Raw genomic sequence first — 18,364 nt, 5'->3', positions numbered from 1 at the left:
CTCACCTCTCCTAGTGGCTCCTCAGGAGGCTGATTTTGCATTCTGAACCTGAGTTCTGGGGGTGGCCACCCAACGAGAAGCCTGGTTGCCATTTGGGTTCAATATAATGTGTAATCAACCCTGTAAGAGGGATTCCAGTACATATTATTTCCCTCTTTCCTAGTTTCTACAGTTGACCTCGATGACCTTAATCCCCCCCCCCAAAAAAACCCAAACTACTCCTACACTCCCACCCCGCCTCCCAATCTGAATTCTCCCCGCTCCCACCCCGCCCCCTCCGCCTCTCGGGCCCTTTGCTTAATTTCCTATTAACTGCTGATAAATCCAATTAAACCTCCGCTCTAATTAGGGACAGCTGCCGGCTCCGAGAGGGGAGCGAACCCCCCCCCCACACACACCCCGTGTGTGTGTAAGCAGGGTGGGAGGGAGTGGAGAACAGCAGCCCTCTCGGGTTTCCCGACCCCCCAGCATCGCAGCAAATGAGCCGGCAAATTGGTTTCGCTTCAGTGTTGGAAGGGGGTGGGAGCCATCTCTCCCCCCACCCCATTCTCCAGGACTTCCCTCGGGTCTGCTCTGACTCTCACAATTTATTCTCCGCAGAGATAGGAACAAGAGTTTGTGTGGAGGAGGGGTGGAGAAGCGCTGGCCGACCCGATGTCACTTTTACTTCCCACACCTTCTCCCAATGCCGAGTGAAGCCTAAGCGGCCTCGGAGGATCCTCTGGGTGGGTACCGGCCGGAGTGGGAGAGGAAGAGCGCAGGGGGCTGGCCTGGAGAACTGCGTCTGAGAGACTAGACTACTGGGAGCCCCCCTCTAAGCTCCATTTTCCTGATAAGGGAAGGGGGTGGGGCGCGGCCTTTCTCAAGACCTTTGCCCTGGGGTCTTTAGCCTCCAGTATATGCGGGGGTGCAGAGAGCTCCAGTAGGACTGGCGTCCAGACTCCAGTGTCTTTCTCCACTTTGGTTCGTGGGTAGGAAGGGGGCTCCTTAAATATATCCCAAGTTTCCCTCCTTCTCCAACCCAGCTGAGCCTCCTCCCCTCCCTCCCTTCCTTGCCACCAGCAGCAGATGGTGCCTAGGCTCCCGCTGCCAACCTTGCCAAGCGGTGCCAACCTCAGGCCTAACAGAGGCTGGAAAGAGTCTCAGGGCAGACACACACACCTTTTTTCTTAGAGCGGACGCTCCCCCCCCTCCCCAATACTCTGAAGCCTACCTCCGTATTCTCTCTCCAGCCATTCCTAGTCCCAAATTAAAATTCCTACCCTTTTATTCTTTTCCTCCCCTTACCTTCCTAGTCCCTGCCACCTGCCGCCTGTGACCCGGTCTGGCACATTTGCACATTTGCATATGCAAATCATAACATTTGCATACGGCAAGCCACCGGAGGACCAGGACCGGGAGTCTGATTGCACGCTCTCTCTCTCACACACACACACATACACATTCCGGGTCCGGGAAGCTTTTGGGGTAGGGACCAGGAGAGACCACCGCCCTCCGCCCTTCATCTGCCCCCGGCCAAGCTCCGTTTCCCTCAGGACGCAAGTTGCTATGGAAACAGCACGCCCCCAACACACACAGACTCCCTCTCTAACCGAGATCTTCTACCTCCCTCTGGCGGCCTCTCCTGGGCCCAGTCCTCGGGTGGGATGCGGCGCGGGGCGGACCCCCGCACGACTCGCCGCGGGGGGGTGGAATGTGCGTGTGAAACTCCTGAACCGCAGGGCCTGAGGCTCTTTCCCCCTTCGCTGGAGAAACACGGACGCTGCTCCCAGACCCCGCTGGCCGCCCTGGGCCTGGGGGAGGGTCACTTCGCTACAACTCTCCCATTCCACTAATCCTTCCCCAGTTTTTTTTTAAGCCTAATGCATTCAGTCAACAAACAGAAACGAAGCGCCAGCTGCTCTCCCACTCCCCACGTAACCGTTCCCGGGCATTATTGGCCTTTTTTCATCTCCCGCAGGACTGGGTGCCCGGGAGGGCAGAGGTCCTGCCTTATACTGCTCTCTGTTAGGTCACCTCCGGAAGAGCTAGGGCATAGAAGCTATTCAGTAGTTTTTTCCATTCAAATTTATTTTTTTTAAGCTGCCAGTTTAACTTTTGAAAATTATTTAATTGATTGCTTGTTTTTACAACAATCTCATTTCTGAATAGATTCCTGTCCTCCTTCCAGGCAATTCTTGCCTTGTAACAAAGATTTAAAAAAGAAAAAAAAGACCCTAAATTTAAAGAAAAAATTTTTCCAACCCTTTCCCCACAAAACTTTAATGAACTAAGGGCTCTACTTGCAACTTAAGTCTCCTGTGATTCCCTCCTCCCCACTAGGAGACTTCTTGTTGGGGAAGGGGGCCCCTGCATGCCCAGTTCGGCAAGTCTCACACAAGGGAGGTGAGTTTAAGGGGGAACCAGCCCTCTTAGAAGATAGCCCCAGCTGGAACTGAGCTGCACTGCCACCCCTTCCTACAATTCTGACCCAAGTGGTGTTTGGGAGTTTCCTCCTAGATAGAAGGAAAGCTGCTTGAGGCCTTTTGTTTTTATCTTTGTAAATCACATAGTGCCTGGCACATAGGCACTGAATAATATGATCCTGGATTAACTGAGGGCACCTGCACCCCTAAATTTCCTCCAGAAAGTCAGTGGGAAACAGTCCCACCTTTCGACCAGTGTAGACTTTGACATAGCCACCAGCTTCATCCCCTTTCTGCACCACAATCTGGAAGAGGAGGGGATAGAGAAGGAGATTAGGATTTGGGATTAGGAACAGGGACAAGTTACTTCAAGGTTTAGGATTCCCAGGGGTTCCCAAACTGGAAGGGTTCTGGGGTAACAGACAATTGGTGGAGAAGGGATAGGAGGTAGTAGTTGGATTAAGGAGAGTCACCTGGTCCTTCTTGAGTGTTATCTGCCCAATTTCACGATTTCCCACAAAGGATCTAGTCACCCGGTGTACCCGTTCACCAGCCCTGACTCGGATGATGAAGTTCTGGGGGAAAAATCCAACCTTCTCCCCAATTTTGCCCTGAGGGGAAGAATAAGAAGCAGTGAGAAGGGGGAGGGGTACCGGTTCATAACCTCTGGAAATCAGTAAGAGATGGAAGGTCAAAACAACCCACCCTCTAGTCCAGTCTGTGTTCCCTCTCTTACCCGCCACCATTCCTCATTAGAGTCATCAATGACAGTGATTTTCTCTCCAGGTCTAGAATAAAAACCAGAAAAGACTATAAGATAAAGTGGTCTTATACTTAAATATATGGAACCCCAAAAGAGATGATAGGATGATGACTGAATCCCACTACTGAGCTTCCCCTCCACCTTGCATATAAATATATACTATTTTTCCCCCCTCCTTTGCCCTCACGGGAAGTCCAGATCATCCTTTTCCAAAGCCTTGAACCGATAGAGAGCCACAAAGTAATGAGACTGCTGGAATCCAGGCTGCTTGTTCTGGGGAGCATAGGACAGAAAGTTGTAATGAATTTCAATTCTATTGAATCCAGGGTTATTTTAATCCAAATGATAAGGGCTCCAAACCAAGAAAGGGATCTCCCCCAACAAAACCACAAACATTTCATCTTATCACAAAGTCTCCAGTTTTGGAGTTATGTTAAGGAGTTGGTGAAGAACAAAAATGGGAATACATCAGAGCTAATGGGTATGGACTGATGATTATGAATGGGGTAGGAAGAATGAGAGATAAGGAGGGGAGCAGGACTAGTTGAGGAGGGATGGTGAAAATCCTTACTTTGTCTTCAGCAGTCTTCTTGACAGTCTTCTTGTCTCCCTCTGGATTTCCTGCAGTTAGGGAGAGACATCTTGAATCCGAGAGCACTTCCCTTTCAACTTTTTTGCCAACCAGTGTCTCTTCTAGCTCTGCCTTGGACACCCCCTGATCTTACCTATACCAACAACCTGGTCCACAGTTATCACCCTGTCCCTGCTCCAACTCAGCCTGATGGGAGATAGGATTTACTCACCAGCCTGGGGTTTTCCTTCCTCAGTTTTGGGGGCTTCTGGCTCCTCCTCCATCATAGCTGCTAGGGGCTAAAGGAAGAGAGCCCCAGAATTAAGGAGTGGATGAGGGGTGTCATAGCCTTTCCTTTGTCTTTAACCTAAAATCCAGGTTTGGCAGGGAATTTAAAGGTCATCCAGTGCAATGAAGAAATTTCTTCTACTTGCTTGACAGAACAGTCAATCTCTCCTTTCATGTTTCCAATCACAAGCCTATTTTGTGAGGGCAGCCCATTCTATAATGCAGACAGATTCTAACTGTTTAAAAGTTTTCATTAATGAGGCAAAATTCCCTTCCCTGAATAATATACATTCTAGTTTACAGATGTGATCCTATCATTACTCCCATAAGCAGGCCTTTCTCTGCCTATCTGTTGCCTGTTTGTTTGCTCCTTGGTATAAAAATTCTAGCTTCTGGAGGGCAGGGATTGTGTCATTTTCCATTTTTGTATCCCCAGAAGACACTGAGCTTTTGGCATTCATTAATAAATGTGAGATGAACTGAAATTGCTATCGTTGCTGTCACTCCACTCTCCAAACTGAACCGAGGGCCATGCCTGGGAGGAACCAGGTCACTTAGCCATTGAAATGGTTGTGTATCTTCATCTTCACCCTGGTCATTTGTGCCCTGCCCTCGAAGCAAAAAAATCTCCTTTCCACCTTCTTCTCAGAAAACTATAATCAAATCATTACCACCAGAGCCTCTAGAAAGGGTATTAGTGGCCTGCCCTGTAGTAGTTCCATTAACCATCTTTGTGACTTCCAGACCCATAACTGCCTTCCCTAGCCACCCCTCCTCCAAAATGTGTTGTCTTCCTGACAACATAAATATATCTATGCTGAATATAAGTTTTTTATATATATATAAAATTGGGAATATAAGCTAGTTGAGTGCCTGCACTGTCTCAATTTTATAATGTACTTTAGCACAGTGCCTGGCACATGGCAAACATTTCATAAATTCTTTTCATTTATTTATGATTCTAGTTCAGTTTTCTGGAACCAAATAGAACATGGACATCTTCCATATGACTCCCTCAAATATCTGAAGATGGTGATAATACTTCAATTAACTTAGACCTAGTACTTTCTAAACAACTGCTCCCTATGAAAGGGCTTCAAGTGTCCTTAATAATAATAATAGCTAGCATTTATATAGCATTTTGAGGTTTACAAAAGGCTTTATATGACTTCCCATTTTATGCACAAAAGTACCTTGTGAATTAGTTGCTATTATCATCCTCATTTTACATTTTAAGTGGTTTGCCCAAGATCCCAGTATCTGAGGATTGTCCCAAGTCCAATTCACTGTCCCACCCAGATTGCATTTGACTGATACATAGTCTGACTAAAAAGTCTCTCCTTTTCCATGGAACCTTTGAATGAGGTGACACAGGAAAGGAATAGGGCCGGGGAATATAATGATGTACCAAAGGTACATTTACTCCTACTGAGTTTCCTCTTGTTGATTTTTCAGCCCTAAAAGATGGTTTTAAATTGTAATTCTGACAGTACATGTGATCAGCTCTCTCTCTCTCTGCTTCCTGTCTTCCATATACAGGATAAACATATAGTTCAAGCTCTTAAAACAGGGCACAGAAGCACTTCCCAAGAAAATTCAGCAATGCCTTGCTTATTAAGTCAAGACATAACAAATATCTTCCTGATCTATTAATCCAGTTCACTTTACCAGAAAGTGAAACAGTTAGTTTAGCAAGAATAAATTTCCCTCTTTCTAAAGGCATCCTACATGTTAACCTCATCACAGAGATCAACTACTGTTCTCTCCCCAGGGGTGAGTGGGTCTAAGGGGATAATGTGGAGAATCTAGAGTAGCTTGGTGCCAACTGTCAGGAAAAGTTGAGTTCAAATGTCACCTCCGACATTTACTTAGCCTTGTGGTTCCGAGCAAGTCTCTTAATTTTGCCTATGTTCATTTCTTCGTCTATAAAATTGGGATGGTAACACTATCACCTACCTTCCAGGGATGTTGGGATTAAATGAGATTTTTTGCAAACCTGAAAGTGCTACAGAAATGCCAGCTGGTATTACTATTATTCTTAGGCATTCCTGGGAATGAGGATTCTCTGAAGAACAACCTTTGTGTCAAGATCTGGGGGGTTGGGAGGGGTGGCAGAAGAGGCTCACATTCTTCTTGTCTGCTTGTCCCTTTTTCCGCTCTTTGTTTGCCATGATCACTCCAGTTCGAAGTGTCTCAAAAACAGGGTCGTTTCGGTTGGCTAGAAGCAAAAGGGAGATGGGAAAGTAAAGGAAATGTTACTGGCAGTAAGGGAGGGCCTACAGGAAGAGCAGGTCCTCCTCTGTGGAAGACAGATGGACTGAGTGGATGCCCAGGAGTCTTACTTTCTACTGAGAACTCGAGGGGACTTGAGCCCAAAAGTACAGGGCTGGTCAAGATAGGTGTGGGGTCCTTCCAAGAGTCTGCAAACTGCAGTAGCTAAACATTTCAGGATGAGAATAAAACCAGAATATCCAGAACTTGGGCACCAAGAGATCTCAGAGCCTTAAGTTTCAGTTTCCCAAATCAGGAGTGAAACAGTCCTGGTGACCAAGAGGCTTCCAGCCCACAGAGCGATCAATCTCCTGGAATATTTCCCTCAATCACAACTCCTGTCCCCCAGTTTGAGTGGAGGAATGAAGGAAACTTACAGAGTAGGTCCTTGACACAGGCATATTGCTGGTCGCTATAGAGTGGAGAACTATAGGCACGGCGGAAACCAGGCGGCTGCGAGGAAGATAAGAAGGTAAATGAGACAAGGATGGGGCTCTGCCCTAAGAGCCCCAACTGGGCCACTGGGAACTTTCCTCCTTTATCGGGGAGGGCTTGTCCTCTAAGAGTAGGGCTGGGGAAGCATTCACCAAGGAACAAATAGGGGTAACTTATCCAGGGTACAGTTGTCCTCTACAGTACCCTCCACCCCCTTCTGTGCTCCCAGACCTAACTCACAATCTTGCCAAAGCATCTCTGCATCTCCACAAAGGACTGGCAGTGTTCGTGGATATTGGTTTTGCAGTTCTTGCACCGTAGCCCAAATTTGTTGTTAACTTGGTAGAGGGAAAGAACATTTACATGAGACCACAAAATCCTTCTCTAGTCCTCTGCTGCCAGAATCATCCCATTCCCTAGCGACTCTTACTCATTTCTTAGATCTTCTGGACCTATCCCGGCTTCTTTGACAACCCCCACCTTCATTTAAACTTGTGCAACAGTGAGCTCTCTCTCCCAGGCCTTTCAACCACAATCCCACAAAACTTTACACATCCCATCTTCCTCCATTTCCCAGACTCACGAACAATCATTCTGGCACAGACATCACAGAATTTGGGCTTCTTAAAGAAATGATCTTTGAACTTGTGGGGCTTGTCATTGACAGGCTTAGGGGGTTCAGGGGGCGGCTCCTTCTCCTCTTCCTCCTCTTCCTCTTCTTCCTCCTCATAGATGTAGTAGATGGGTCCCCCTTGAGCCCCTACTGCCTCCCCATTGGCCTGGGGCTCAGGGGGGAGCTCCATCTCCTTTTTTCCTACTGTCTCCTTCCTGAATAACTGCTTCAGCCTCTGTAGCTAGGGAGGAGCAGAGAGAAGGTTCAGACAAATTCCTTAAGCTTGTTAAGTAAGCTTAAGCTAAAGCCCACCTGGGGAATGTTCTGGGTTAAGGGACAGGATGTTGGGAGGAATGGGGCACAGAGATGTACCATAAATGAATTTACATATAACCTGAGATGACCCGCTGCAGTCCCAGGTTCTATAGCCATCAATTCAGTTACTCTTCCTCAGTAGGTAGTATGCCCTCCCACCTATCAAAGTCCTGTGTCAAAGGCTCAAACTCACCCCACTCTTTGGTGTTTCTGCTGCGAAGGATTTAGGGGAATCCAGGACTTCCTTTTCTGTCATCCTACAAGAGTGAGGATCCCACTGTAGATTCTTCATCCTTCCTTGCCTCCCCTCCCCCCCTCCCTTTCTTATTCCTAGGGACTCACCTCTGGAATAGGACAAATAGAGCTTTGGGAAGAGAACTGCAGGTCTCTTAAGGTGAGAGACACACAAAGAGGGTCTCTATTTCCCTCTTCCAGAATGAGAAACTAAACAAGGGAGCCTTAACAAGAGACTCCATAAAGGGTTCAGACTGGAAGATTACAGAGACAGGCTATCTTCATTCCCATATAGGAGTTCCATTAAGACAGAAACTCCTCATTTTGGGGAGGGTTGAAGACCCTCTAGAGGCTTTCTCTTTTCTTCAAGGCTACAGGCACAACCCCATGCAATCTTTCCCTGAATTCCTTTCCCTCCTCCCCCAAATTCTCACTTTGGAGTAGAGGCAGAGGGTTCCAGGTCCCCTCAACTCTGGGCTATTGCTCTTCTCTGGGGATGGGAGTGGGTTTTAATACTACCTCCATGTCAGGCCCTGTCCCAGCCTGCTTTGGGGGTTAGCTATTTTTAAGTTTTCAATGTAATATGACCTCCCTCCTCTACTACTCTATTCCCTGGACATTAACTGCCCAACCTCTTTCCTGATCCCGACTCTTTCTTCAGGGAAAGAAATAGCTGGAACCAGTACACCCCAAACTTCTTAATAGCCAGGTGAGGAAAATGGGAGAGGTAAATTGGCTGAGGGGAAGGGGAACCCAAGCAGCCATGGTCTGGTAACTAGTAGGAAAAGGCAACTTACGTTTGGGACTCCCTACGTCAGTCCACAGCCAGTGGAGGAAAGAGGATGCCAGGTTAGGAAGCTTGGTGTTGGTGTTGGACAGGGATGGAAAAGGAAGGCTCTGTCCTCTTGCCTGGGGGGCTTTATACCCCCAAAATACCCTTGATGCTCACGTCTCCCCAGCTGGTGTTTGCAGACCTGGCCTCTCCCTTCAGCGTCACAGTTTTAAGTGACAGGGCTAGAGGAGAGTGGACAGCTGAGCAACACAGCTGACACAGAGAAATTGGAAACTAAAAGGCCTGGGGCAGTGTTGGACCCTGCCCTCCCTCCCCCAAATCTCTTCAGTCACAACTGGCCGAGGTAACAGCTGCCTATCCCCACCCCTTCACCTATGATCTGTATAGTAGTAGCTAAGCTTACAGGAGGGTAACTCGGCCTCTATTTCCAGCCCCTTTCTGGGAGATTTTAGAGGGTTAATTAGAGAAAAGACACATTACAACTTGCCCCTCCTCCATTTTGAAAGCCAGATACTACCTCATTGCTATCTATTCCAGGCTCAGCCTTGGAAGCCATAGGCTACTGGCTTCAACTCCAACTATTCACATCATTCTTCCCCAAATCTTCGTAGAGCATCTACATTCTGAATCTAGCGAGAGGGGCTTTTTGTCCTTTTATGAACACTTCAGGCAGATGGAATTCTAGGCTGAGAACTGGGAGAGGGGATAAAGACAATTCAAGGACTTCAGTGTGACTTCTCAATGAGACATGTCCATTCCTCCTCCTCAGTGAGGGGAAAGGGGCAGTTCACCTGTCTCGAAATCTAATATGGTCCCGTTTCTTCAATCATCTCTGTACATTCCTCTCTATCTTCCACCCCAATTAAGCTGTTAGGGAGGCTGAGTGAGACTGACTCACTGAAAGTGGCCTGGGATCCATATGTGGAAAGGGAACTAAGAATATCAACAACCCAAATAACCAGGCAAAGAGGCAGAGAGGGTAGGGAGAGGGGGAAGATGTTTACATGTTTATAATAGCAATGGAGAGATGGTTTCAGCTACTTAGGAAAATGTATACCAGAATACTACTTACTGCTCCTTTCATCATGAAAGTCAAGATCACCCTCCCATTCCCCTCTCTCTGATGACTCTCAACCTTCTGATCCGTCACCCCCACAGCTGGATGTCCCACAGGGTGGACTTAACAAATATGGCCAATGTGTACCTGAAGGGAATTCCACAGGATCATGGGATATCAGATTTCCATAACGGGAGAGATCTGAAAGGTCATCTAGTTCAACCCCCTCTTTTTATAGATGAAACCCAGAGATGAAACCTTGTGACTTGCCCAAAGTCACCCAGGTAAGTAACTGAACTAGCAGAGTTCCAACCCAGGCCCTCTGACTTCAAGCTCAGGGTTCTTTCCACTGCACCTGGTCATCCTTCTTCTATTAGTTGAGGTGGGGGCACAGCTTGGTGGGGAGGTATGCGTTGTTAATGACAACATATTGCCTCACCAATTCCAACATCTGAAGACTCTAACAGCTGGATTAGATTGGAGGAAGGGTGAGAAGAAAAGTCCAACAGAGAAGCTTAGCATGATGACAGATACCCAAGCCCCAAGTGAAATTCCTGACTCAACATATGCATGAGCTCACCCCATTCCTGATCCTTCCTACATGGGATCCAGTGGAGTGACCAATAAGTTTCTAGGGAATGAGGTTCTATGTAGTCTGGACTTGAGAGTGGATTTGATTCTAGACATCTGAGTTTAGACATCTTAGAACTGAGGGCAACCTGAGAACAGTGAGATTTAAGGCAAGGCATAAGGGCCAAAAAGGGGATATAGCATAAGGCTATTTTGTTAGACGTGATTTTTTTCTCTCTCTCTTCTTTATGTAGGGGGTAATGAGACTATCCTGGCTGACTGAGGGAATCAAAATACCGCAGGTTCTACAAATGCAGCTTTTATTTCAGGGAACACTTACTCCCCCATTACTTGCCAGCACAGAATTAGAAAAGACTTCGGGGGAAAAGTGGAAGACAGGGGCTGGGCCAATAACTCAGTTGCATTCATGTCCAAACTCCAAGCTGACCCGTCAGGGCCCTGAAGCAGAAGGTTCAGCCACCTACAGGAACAGGTGGAAGATTGAGGGGAGACTGAAGAGGGGGGCAGGATCACAACCAATTGGAAGGCAGCCCCACTCCACTCTATCCCAAATCCTTCCCTGCAAACCCCTCCCAAGGGCAGTAACAGAGAAACCAGGACTGACGTCCAGTGACAGATGATTTTCTTTTATATTTAAAAACAAAACAAAAAATAAAATAAAATAAACCCCCCCAAACAACCCCCCAAAACAAACAAAAAACCCAGATTAAATAAAATTTACAGTGAACATACCCAGCAAACATCTGTATGTGCAATTAAATACTGTGTCTGTTACTGCGGCACGAACCTCAAACAAACAATATACATGTGTTCTGGGGGGCTGGGGTGGATAGAGGAGGGATAGGCACAGGTTTTAACTCATGGGATAGGGGAGACAAGATGGGGGGAAGTGAAAGGAGGGGGGAAATCAATTTATTTTTTTCTTCTTAATTCTGTCCATATAAATATATTCATAAAGACCAAAAAGAGGAAGAGGAGATGGGGTGGCAGGAGAAAGGGAGGAATGGGGGAGTGTAGGACCCCTCCATATCACCCTCAAAAATGAAAGAAATGCATTGGGGGCCAGGATGGGGAAAAGGGGATGTCCAAAAAAGGAGGGAGAGGGAGGCAGAGAGGAGAGGAGCCACCTGGAGAAAGAGAGGGAAAAGGTGGCAAAGAAAACCCCAGACTGAGTCCAGTGTGTGTGTGTGTGTGTGTGTGTGTGTGTGTGTGTGTGTGTGTGTGTGTGTGTGTCTTGCATATGTGTGTGTCACATGTGTGTATGTGTATGTGTCTTGCATGTGTGTGTGTGTGTGTGTCACATGTGTGTGTGTGTGTCTTGCATGTGTGTGTGTGTGTGTGTATGTGTGCACATGCACGGGCACCTGTCTCTCTGTCCTCAGTCTCCATTTCTGTCTCGGGGTCCCTAGCTCCATGTGTGTCCGTGGTCTGTCTGTGTCTGTCTGGAGCAGCATCTCCATCTGTGCTTTTTCTGCATCCCTTGCCCATGCCGCCCTGCCCCAACCCGTGGTGCTGGCCTCTTCCCCTCCTCTGCCTATTGGGAGCTGGCCCGCTCCAGGATCCTCAGGTCATAGTTCTTTTTGGCCACTCGAAGTTTGAAGCGACTCACGGAGTTGTTGAGGCGGAGGGAGGCGTTCTGGGCCGCCAGGGGGCTGGGGAACACAGCCACGATGGTGTATAAGGCAGCGAGGTCTGTGTGCCGGCCATTCTCGGCAGTCCCGTTGTTGTCCCCCCCGCCCCCCCCACTGCCCCCGCCCCCGCCGCCTGGCAGCCCCTGAGCATCCTTGAGCCACTGGATCTTGGCGCCGGACATGGCGAGCTGCGTGAAGAGTTTGTCGGCCTCTGTGCGGGTGATGCCCTCAGGGAGATCTGTCACCTCCAACACCCGCCCCAGGACTGGAAGGGGGAGAGAGGATGTGGCTGTGAGGGGCGGAGGGGGCAGGGGGAGGTGGGGACTGGACAGTGTCCTGGCAGAGAAGGATCCAACTGACCAAGTCCATATACACTGTTCCTAGAAATCCCTCCTCCCCCCATCTCTATTCCCACCCAACCTCCCTAACTGCCCTCCCACCCTCACTTCATCCTCTCTCTCCAGCCTTTGACTTAGGGCAGCAAAAACCAAAATAAATACAAATAAATTAACCTTTTCCTCCCAGATATGTATGAGACAAAAGGATCATCAAGATTACTTAGATATGGACTGGCTTGGAAACCTATGCCTTTCCTTGGGTGACCCTGTCTTGAAGCTTAGGTATAGGAATGTTTCTTTTTTGATATATTCATAACAATCTGGGGCTATTTTGGGGTAGGAAAAAACAGTCTATATATGCCAGCATACACTAACTAGTTTTAAAGGATGATATCAACAGATAGGTTTTCAACCTTTAATCTGCTGGACAGAGTCTTCTTTGCATTATCCAGGGAAAAATTTTTCAAAATATTTTTCTTCCGATCACCCACTTAGTTCCTACATGAATCTGCTAAACTGCTCAAAATGGGGAAAGCAGGCCCTAATCCCTTAAAGATCTGTCTACCTCAAAAGAAGGGGGAAAACCTTCTCCAAAACTCCCCACTGATTTTTCCCCATCTCCAGCCTCCTTACAATCCAAAGGTGTGGGCGGGGTTGTACCTCAGAAGCTTTTTTTGCTAACATTAGCCTTGGCCAATACCACCACCTTTCCTGGCAGCTGGGGCAGCTAGGTAAAGAGGGGAAACCAAGACATTCCATCTCTCCTTTGTCTCTGGCCCTGGGCACAGAAGGTTGCCACCACTCTAGATGATCCCCTCCCACCTCCCTTGCTACTGGAATCTATTCACCCTCATTGGGCCTACAAGGATGATAGGGGTGCCTAAGGTGCCCATTCCCAGCACACAGACACTCACCAACATCTGCAGTCCCCAGGTCGGTGGAGGCAGATTTGAGTGCCTGCCTCTTCCCTCGGTTTCCATGCTTCATTCCAGTCTGTCCCTTCAAAATTAAAAAGCCAACTTATATTTCAGGTGAATAGCAATTACCTCAAGTCTCCCAGTGTCTTCTGGAACACTGAAAGGGATCAAAAGAATGGCACCCAACTTTGAGGATTTTCCATGAAACCTAGCAGTTAGTCAGACTGGCTAAGAAGTAGCTCCTGAGAAGTGTAGAATTGTGGACTAGAGTAGGTAGAATATGGGTAGATGATGACTCAAGGTCTTTCTAACCTCCTAAACCATCCCAACGCCAAAGATCCCATCTCAGAATGTTACGCTTGATTACAAATAAGCTGAAAGAGGCTGAACTAGAAGCAAAGCTCTTGAATAGGAAACATCAAGGACCATCCCCAAAAAGAGTAGAAGAAGAGCATATTTACCTGGTGTGCTGTGTAAGTCGACTGGCCATGGAGCAGGGGAGGACAGATGGACAGATTGTACTGTAAAGGCTGGCCCAGGAGAGAATAGCGCCCATCACCTGAAGAATAGGAAAAGTAAGTTTTCCAAAGACTTAAAGAGGCCCCAATGACATTTGGGTGGCTTCCAGGGAAGTTCAAAGAATATTCCTCTGCAGCCAGATTTTTATAGCTGGCCCCTCCATCCAAATTCCCTCTGCCCTTAATGGTACTCTACGGAGAATTCATGCTAACTATATGGAATCAGTTGGCTCTACACAGGAACAATTCCAATTTCCTGTGAGGGTATTAGGGGAGAGAAAAGAACCTAGGAAAGAAAATGAACTGCAAAGGAGACAGCACCAATCCCCTTTGTAGCCTTTCCCTTATACAGATTCCTTGTGGGGTATATTCTTCTAGTCCATGGGGATCAGAATCATAGTGTGAGAAATGAAGACCCATTTCTCACATCCCCGAGGATAATGTGGTTTTTTGTTGTGGCTTAAGCCCATTGAGCTTCTTTATCCCATCCTCCAGCCAATGACCCCATAGGACATGTTGATGACCAGGCATAGAGGAACTAAGGGACTGCTAAGATGAATCAACAAGGAGCGGAGGAAGTAAAGCACTGGGCCTACATGGAATGCTATCATCCCAGCCAGAGATTTAGAACTAGAAGGGAGCTCTAAATTCACTGCCCTCCCAAGGTGCCAAGAATAAGTGACTTGCCCCAAGTCAGAGAGGGAGTAAGAAGCAGGGCCAAGATTCAACCCCCCTTATTCTGACTCCAAACTTAATGCTCTTTCTACTAGAGTGCTGCCTCCTAACTCGTACCTTACGAGCAGGGGGTAAATGAGAACTGAATTAGTCACCCTGTCCTCGTCCTTACCCTGGGCCGGGCCAACTGGTCGGGGGAACTGCGTAAGGACAGGAAGAGGGCTGAGTCCTGTGCAGACGCTGCTGAGGCTGGTGACAGGAGATGGGGTTGGGGACTGAGTGGGAGATGTGATAGGGCTGTTCATCTGTGTATTGGCCTGTAGTAGAAGGAAAAGCATCACACTAATGAAAAATCAAACCCTGCTCCAAGGACTGGCTCTAAACCGTCTCCAGGAGGGCCTTCTCCTCCAACTCCACCTACCCAAGTCTGAAGATGATTCTACTCTAGGTCCCAAGAATTCAGGCAACCAATGCAAGTTATATTACTTTTCACTGCTTGATATAAGTATCTCCTATTTAATGTTATTAATTGGTCTTAGGGAAACATTTTAATGTTGAAATGGCCATGGGCACCTATACTTCAGTCATCTAGTTCAATCTTTTCATTTTGCAATTGAGGAAGCAGAGGCCCAGAGAGGCTCAGTGCCCAACTGGAGGTTACACAGACAGCACAGGTCCTAGGACTCCAACCCAAACTCTCAGACTGGGCTGGGCCAGCATACTTAGCTTCACAGGAACAATGCTAAAACAGACGACTGGTCAAAAGGTCACACCTGGGTTTGGTACCTTTACGGCAGAGATCCCAGAATACTCTTTTTAAATAAAGTACTCCTTAGTACATCTCTGGGGCTGCTGCTTATGCCTGGCCTTCCCTCCATGACCGCCCCAGGTACTGATGGCTCCCATTGCCAGCTGCTCTCCTAACCTACACAAAGACACTCAAGCTGCACCCCCTCCCCACCGTGAGGCTGAGCTGGGAGTTTACCTGGGGACTGCTCTCAGGGTTGTACAGGTCTCCTGGCTTCTGTCCCCGCTGGTCCATGCTGTAGTATTTACAGTGACTCCACTGAACCATCGATGGGGTCTGTGGGGCCTGAGAACCATTGGGGACACTGGGAACGTTCAGCTGCATAACTACCACACCTGGTCCAGACGGGGACACTCCTAGGATGAGAAAAATAAAGAACTACTGAGCACGGATTCTCTGCTGGCCCTTCTAGCTGAACCCTTCATGACAGAACCAGTGAAGAGAGCCATCTACCAGCCTCAGGGGCAGGAACATACTTTCTGTTAGAGATTTAAGATGATGCTGACTGGTTTTGAACCATTCCTTCCTTCCTTCTAGATGCTGAGTTTGTTCTAGAAGTTAATACTGTTAGGGAGCACCTTTGTAGTATCAAGGAGAGAAAGACTCTGCTGTAACACAGAATAATGACAGGAGTATCTGAGTCACAGTGTTCAAATCTCACAGAGCAGCGAGAAGCCAGGGTGCTGTTCGCTGTCGGACCTTCAGGAACCCTGAAAATGTCCAAAGACATCAACTGGAAATAATTCTCCCCACCCTGAACTTTCAGACCCTTTGACATTTTGTACCAGTCATCTGTTTCTATTCGACTGGGAACTCAGTAAGAGTGCTCCTTTTTGTATATTCCACAGTGCCTTGGTAAAAAAAGGTCTCTGGTAACAGGAGACGGGTTGTTTGAATATGGCTTCCCGAGTCTGGTGCCGAAAGCCCAGACTGTTGGGTTTTTTTGTTTGTTTTTTTTGTTTGTTTTTTTTGTTTTTAAGATGCAGATCTCAAGCAGTTGAGAGAGAGAGAGAGAGAGAGAGAGAGAGAGAGAGAGAGTGTGTGTGTGTGTGTGTGTGTGCGTGGTAAGCTGGGAGGGGGAAGGATAAGAAGGGAGTAAAAAGGAGTTATAAGACTTCCATTATCATGGCTCAGTGCTCTGGGGCCTGCTGCTGCTTTTGCCATCACATCTTTCTCCATGACGGAAACTGTCGAAGCCTCTGCCCCGGGCACCAGTCATGCTGTGAAGGGAATGTGATAGTTTCTTGGGTAGTTTTAACCAAACAGAGAGAAAAGGGAATTGAGGGGGGCCAAGCAGAAAGACTCAGAAGATACAGCAATGAGGATCCAATGTACTCCCTACCCTCCTGGGCTCACCTACACAAAAAGCAAAGACTCAGTGATGGATTTGTGACTCCCCTAGATTCCTACACAGGGGAACCCATCTGTCTGATTCGGAAGGGAACAATGTTGAGGAAAAACTGCAATGTCTCATATGGTACATTTAATGACCTCCCCCTTGACACAGCAGCTTTAGGTATTTCACATCCCATTTTAAACTCTCTTTTCCCCACCCTCCACCTGCCAGCAAGATTGTAATTGACCTTATTCAAATGTCCCACTGCTCTCTTAGGGGCCAAGGCAAAGAATCAAAATCTATGGCTTTTCTTGGAGGACAGCTTATAGTCTGTGCTGAATGACAGGGGTGGGGGGAGACGGAGAGAGAGGCAGAGAAACAGAGACAGAGAGAGAGAGAGAGAGGCAGACACACAGACAGACACACAGAGACAGAGAGAGAGAGAGAGAGAGGCAGACACACAGACAGACAGACAGAGACAGAGAGAGAGAGAGAGAGAGGCAGACACACAGACAGACAGACAGAGACAGAGAGAGAGAGAGAGAGAGAGAGAGAGAGGCAGACACACAGACAGACAGACAGAGACAGAGAGAGAGAGAGAGAGAGGCAGACACACAGACAGACAGACAGAGACAGAGAGAGAGAGAGAGAGAGAGAGAGAGGCAGACACACAGACAGACAGACAGAGACAGAGAGAGAGAGAGAGAGAGAGAGAGAGGCAGACACACAGACAGACAGACAGAGACAGAGAGAGAGAGAGAGGCAGACACACAGACAGACAGACAGAGACAGAGAGAGAGAGAGAGAGAGAGAGAGAGAGAGAGAGAGAGGCAGACACACAGACAGACAGACAGAGACAGAGAGAGAGAGAGAGAGAGAGAGAGAGAGAGAGAGAGAGAGAGAGGCAGACACACAGACAGACAGACAGAGACAGAGAGAGAGAGAGAGAGAGGCAGACACACAGACAGACAGACAGAGACAGAGAGAGAGAGAGAGAGAGAGAGAGAGAGAGAGAGAGAGAGAGAGAGGCAGACACACAGACAGACAGACAGAGACAGAGAGAGAGAGAGAGAGAGGCAGACACACAGACAGACAGAGACAGAGAGAGAGAGAGAGAGAGGCAGACACACAGACAGACAGACAGAGACAGAGAGAGAGAGAGAGAGAGGCAGACACACAGACAGACAGACAGAGACAGAGACAGAGAGAGAGAGAGAGAGGCAGACACACAGACAGACAGACAGAGACAGAGAGAGAGAGAGAGAGAGGCAGACACACAGACAGACAGACAGAGACAGAGACAGAGAGAGAGAGAGAGAGGCAGACACACAGACAGACAGACAGAGACAGACTGTCTGTCTCAGGATGGGAGAAAAAGTATATGGAAGCGAGCTCTTCCCATAAGCAACTTGAAGGCAGGAGACGATTGTGAAGGGAGAAGACAAGCCCACATCACACCTGATCCCCCAGAAAAACAAGCCAGGCTTTTCAGTGGCTGCCTCTGTCCTGCGCTACTCCCACCCCTACCTCAGCCCTCCCTCACTAGCCCCAAGCATTGTTCCTTCACTCAGCCGAGCACACAGAGGCCAGCTCTGCTGATGAGCTGATTTTTATGCTTCCCCTCCTCAAGCCAAAAGCAGGTGGCATCCGTTAGCAGCTGAACTGTCACTACTTCTTAATGGACACAGCAATAAAAAAAAAATAAATAAAATAAAACTTCCCTTGCCAAGTTACAGGATCTAATCAGGTTGGAAGAAGGGTCTAGGGGAAGCTCTGTGTGTGTGTTGGGGGGAGGGGGTGAAGAT

The 18,364-nt window shown here is 47.9% G+C and overlaps 2 protein-coding genes across 19 annotated transcripts in view; both read right to left on the bottom strand.

Moving 5' to 3' along the window:
• Positions 1–2,089: 2,089 nt before the first annotated feature.
• STAC3 (SH3 and cysteine rich domain 3) lies at positions 2,090–13,285 on the bottom strand. Of its 9 annotated transcripts, none has more exons than XR_012482546.1 (12): positions 10,656–10,801; positions 7,855–7,918; positions 7,317–7,587; positions 6,974–7,071; positions 6,676–6,751; positions 6,154–6,245; positions 3,972–4,038; positions 3,740–3,789; positions 3,356–3,441; positions 3,111–3,193; positions 2,879–3,016; positions 2,090–2,710 (listed from the first exon to the last, which is right to left on the bottom strand). XR_012482546.1 is itself a non-coding variant. In XM_074269918.1 (12 exons), exons 2-12 carry the CDS (start codon positions 7,915–7,917, stop codon positions 2,612–2,614), a joined length of 1,092 nt encoding a protein of 363 aa, XP_074126019.1. In that variant the 5' UTR covers position 7,918; positions 13,220–13,285; the 3' UTR covers positions 2,090–2,611. The 9 variants fall into 9 exon arrangements, 8 of the variants coding, with proteins under 8 accessions (XP_074126019.1, XP_074126017.1, XP_074126018.1 ...); XM_074269918.1 differs by lacking the exon at positions 10,656–10,801 and adding an exon at positions 13,220–13,285 and having other exon boundaries at positions 3,142–3,193; XM_074269916.1 differs by having other exon boundaries at positions 3,142–3,193; positions 8,004–10,801.
• R3HDM2 (R3H domain containing 2) overlaps positions 10,947–18,364 on the bottom strand; it is a 159,305-nt gene continuing 151,887 nt past the window's right edge. For all 10 annotated transcript variants that reach the window (XM_074269899.1, XM_074269900.1, XM_074269901.1 and 7 more), the window contains 5 exons: positions 15,401–15,579; positions 14,588–14,732; positions 13,684–13,781; positions 13,220–13,304; positions 10,947–12,232 (listed from right to left, as the gene is read on the bottom strand). In XM_074269899.1, coding sequence (XP_074126000.1) covers positions 11,871–12,232; positions 13,220–13,304; positions 13,684–13,781; positions 14,588–14,732; positions 15,401–15,579 — 869 coding nt within the window. In that variant the 3' untranslated portion in view covers positions 10,947–11,870. The remainder of the gene's footprint in view (positions 12,233–13,219; positions 13,305–13,683; positions 13,782–14,587; positions 14,733–15,400; positions 15,580–18,364) is intronic.

Source organism: Sminthopsis crassicaudata, chromosome 5 (assembly GCF_048593235.1).
Source record: "Sminthopsis crassicaudata isolate SCR6 chromosome 5, ASM4859323v1, whole genome shotgun sequence".
In the NCBI taxonomy this organism is placed as follows: Eukaryota; Metazoa; Chordata; class Mammalia; order Dasyuromorphia; family Dasyuridae; genus Sminthopsis; species Sminthopsis crassicaudata.
This window is presented reverse-complemented; position numbering and strand designations above follow the sequence as displayed.

Excerpts from the sequence above, each read along its gene's own strand:
- STAC3 (XM_074269912.1), bottom strand. The coding sequence starts at position 10,744 with ATGAATGCAACTGAGTTATTGGCCCAGCCCCTGTCTTCCACTTTTCCC. Across the intron at positions 7,588-7,854 it reads CAGAAACACCAAAGAGTGGG|CTACAGAGGCTGAAGCAGTT; the intron begins GTGAGTTTGAGC and ends GCTCCTCCCTAG. Across the intron at positions 3,790-3,971 it reads GGAAGGAAAACCCCAGGCTG|GAAATCCAGAGGGAGACAAG; the intron begins GTGAGTAAATCC and ends CCCTAACTGCAG.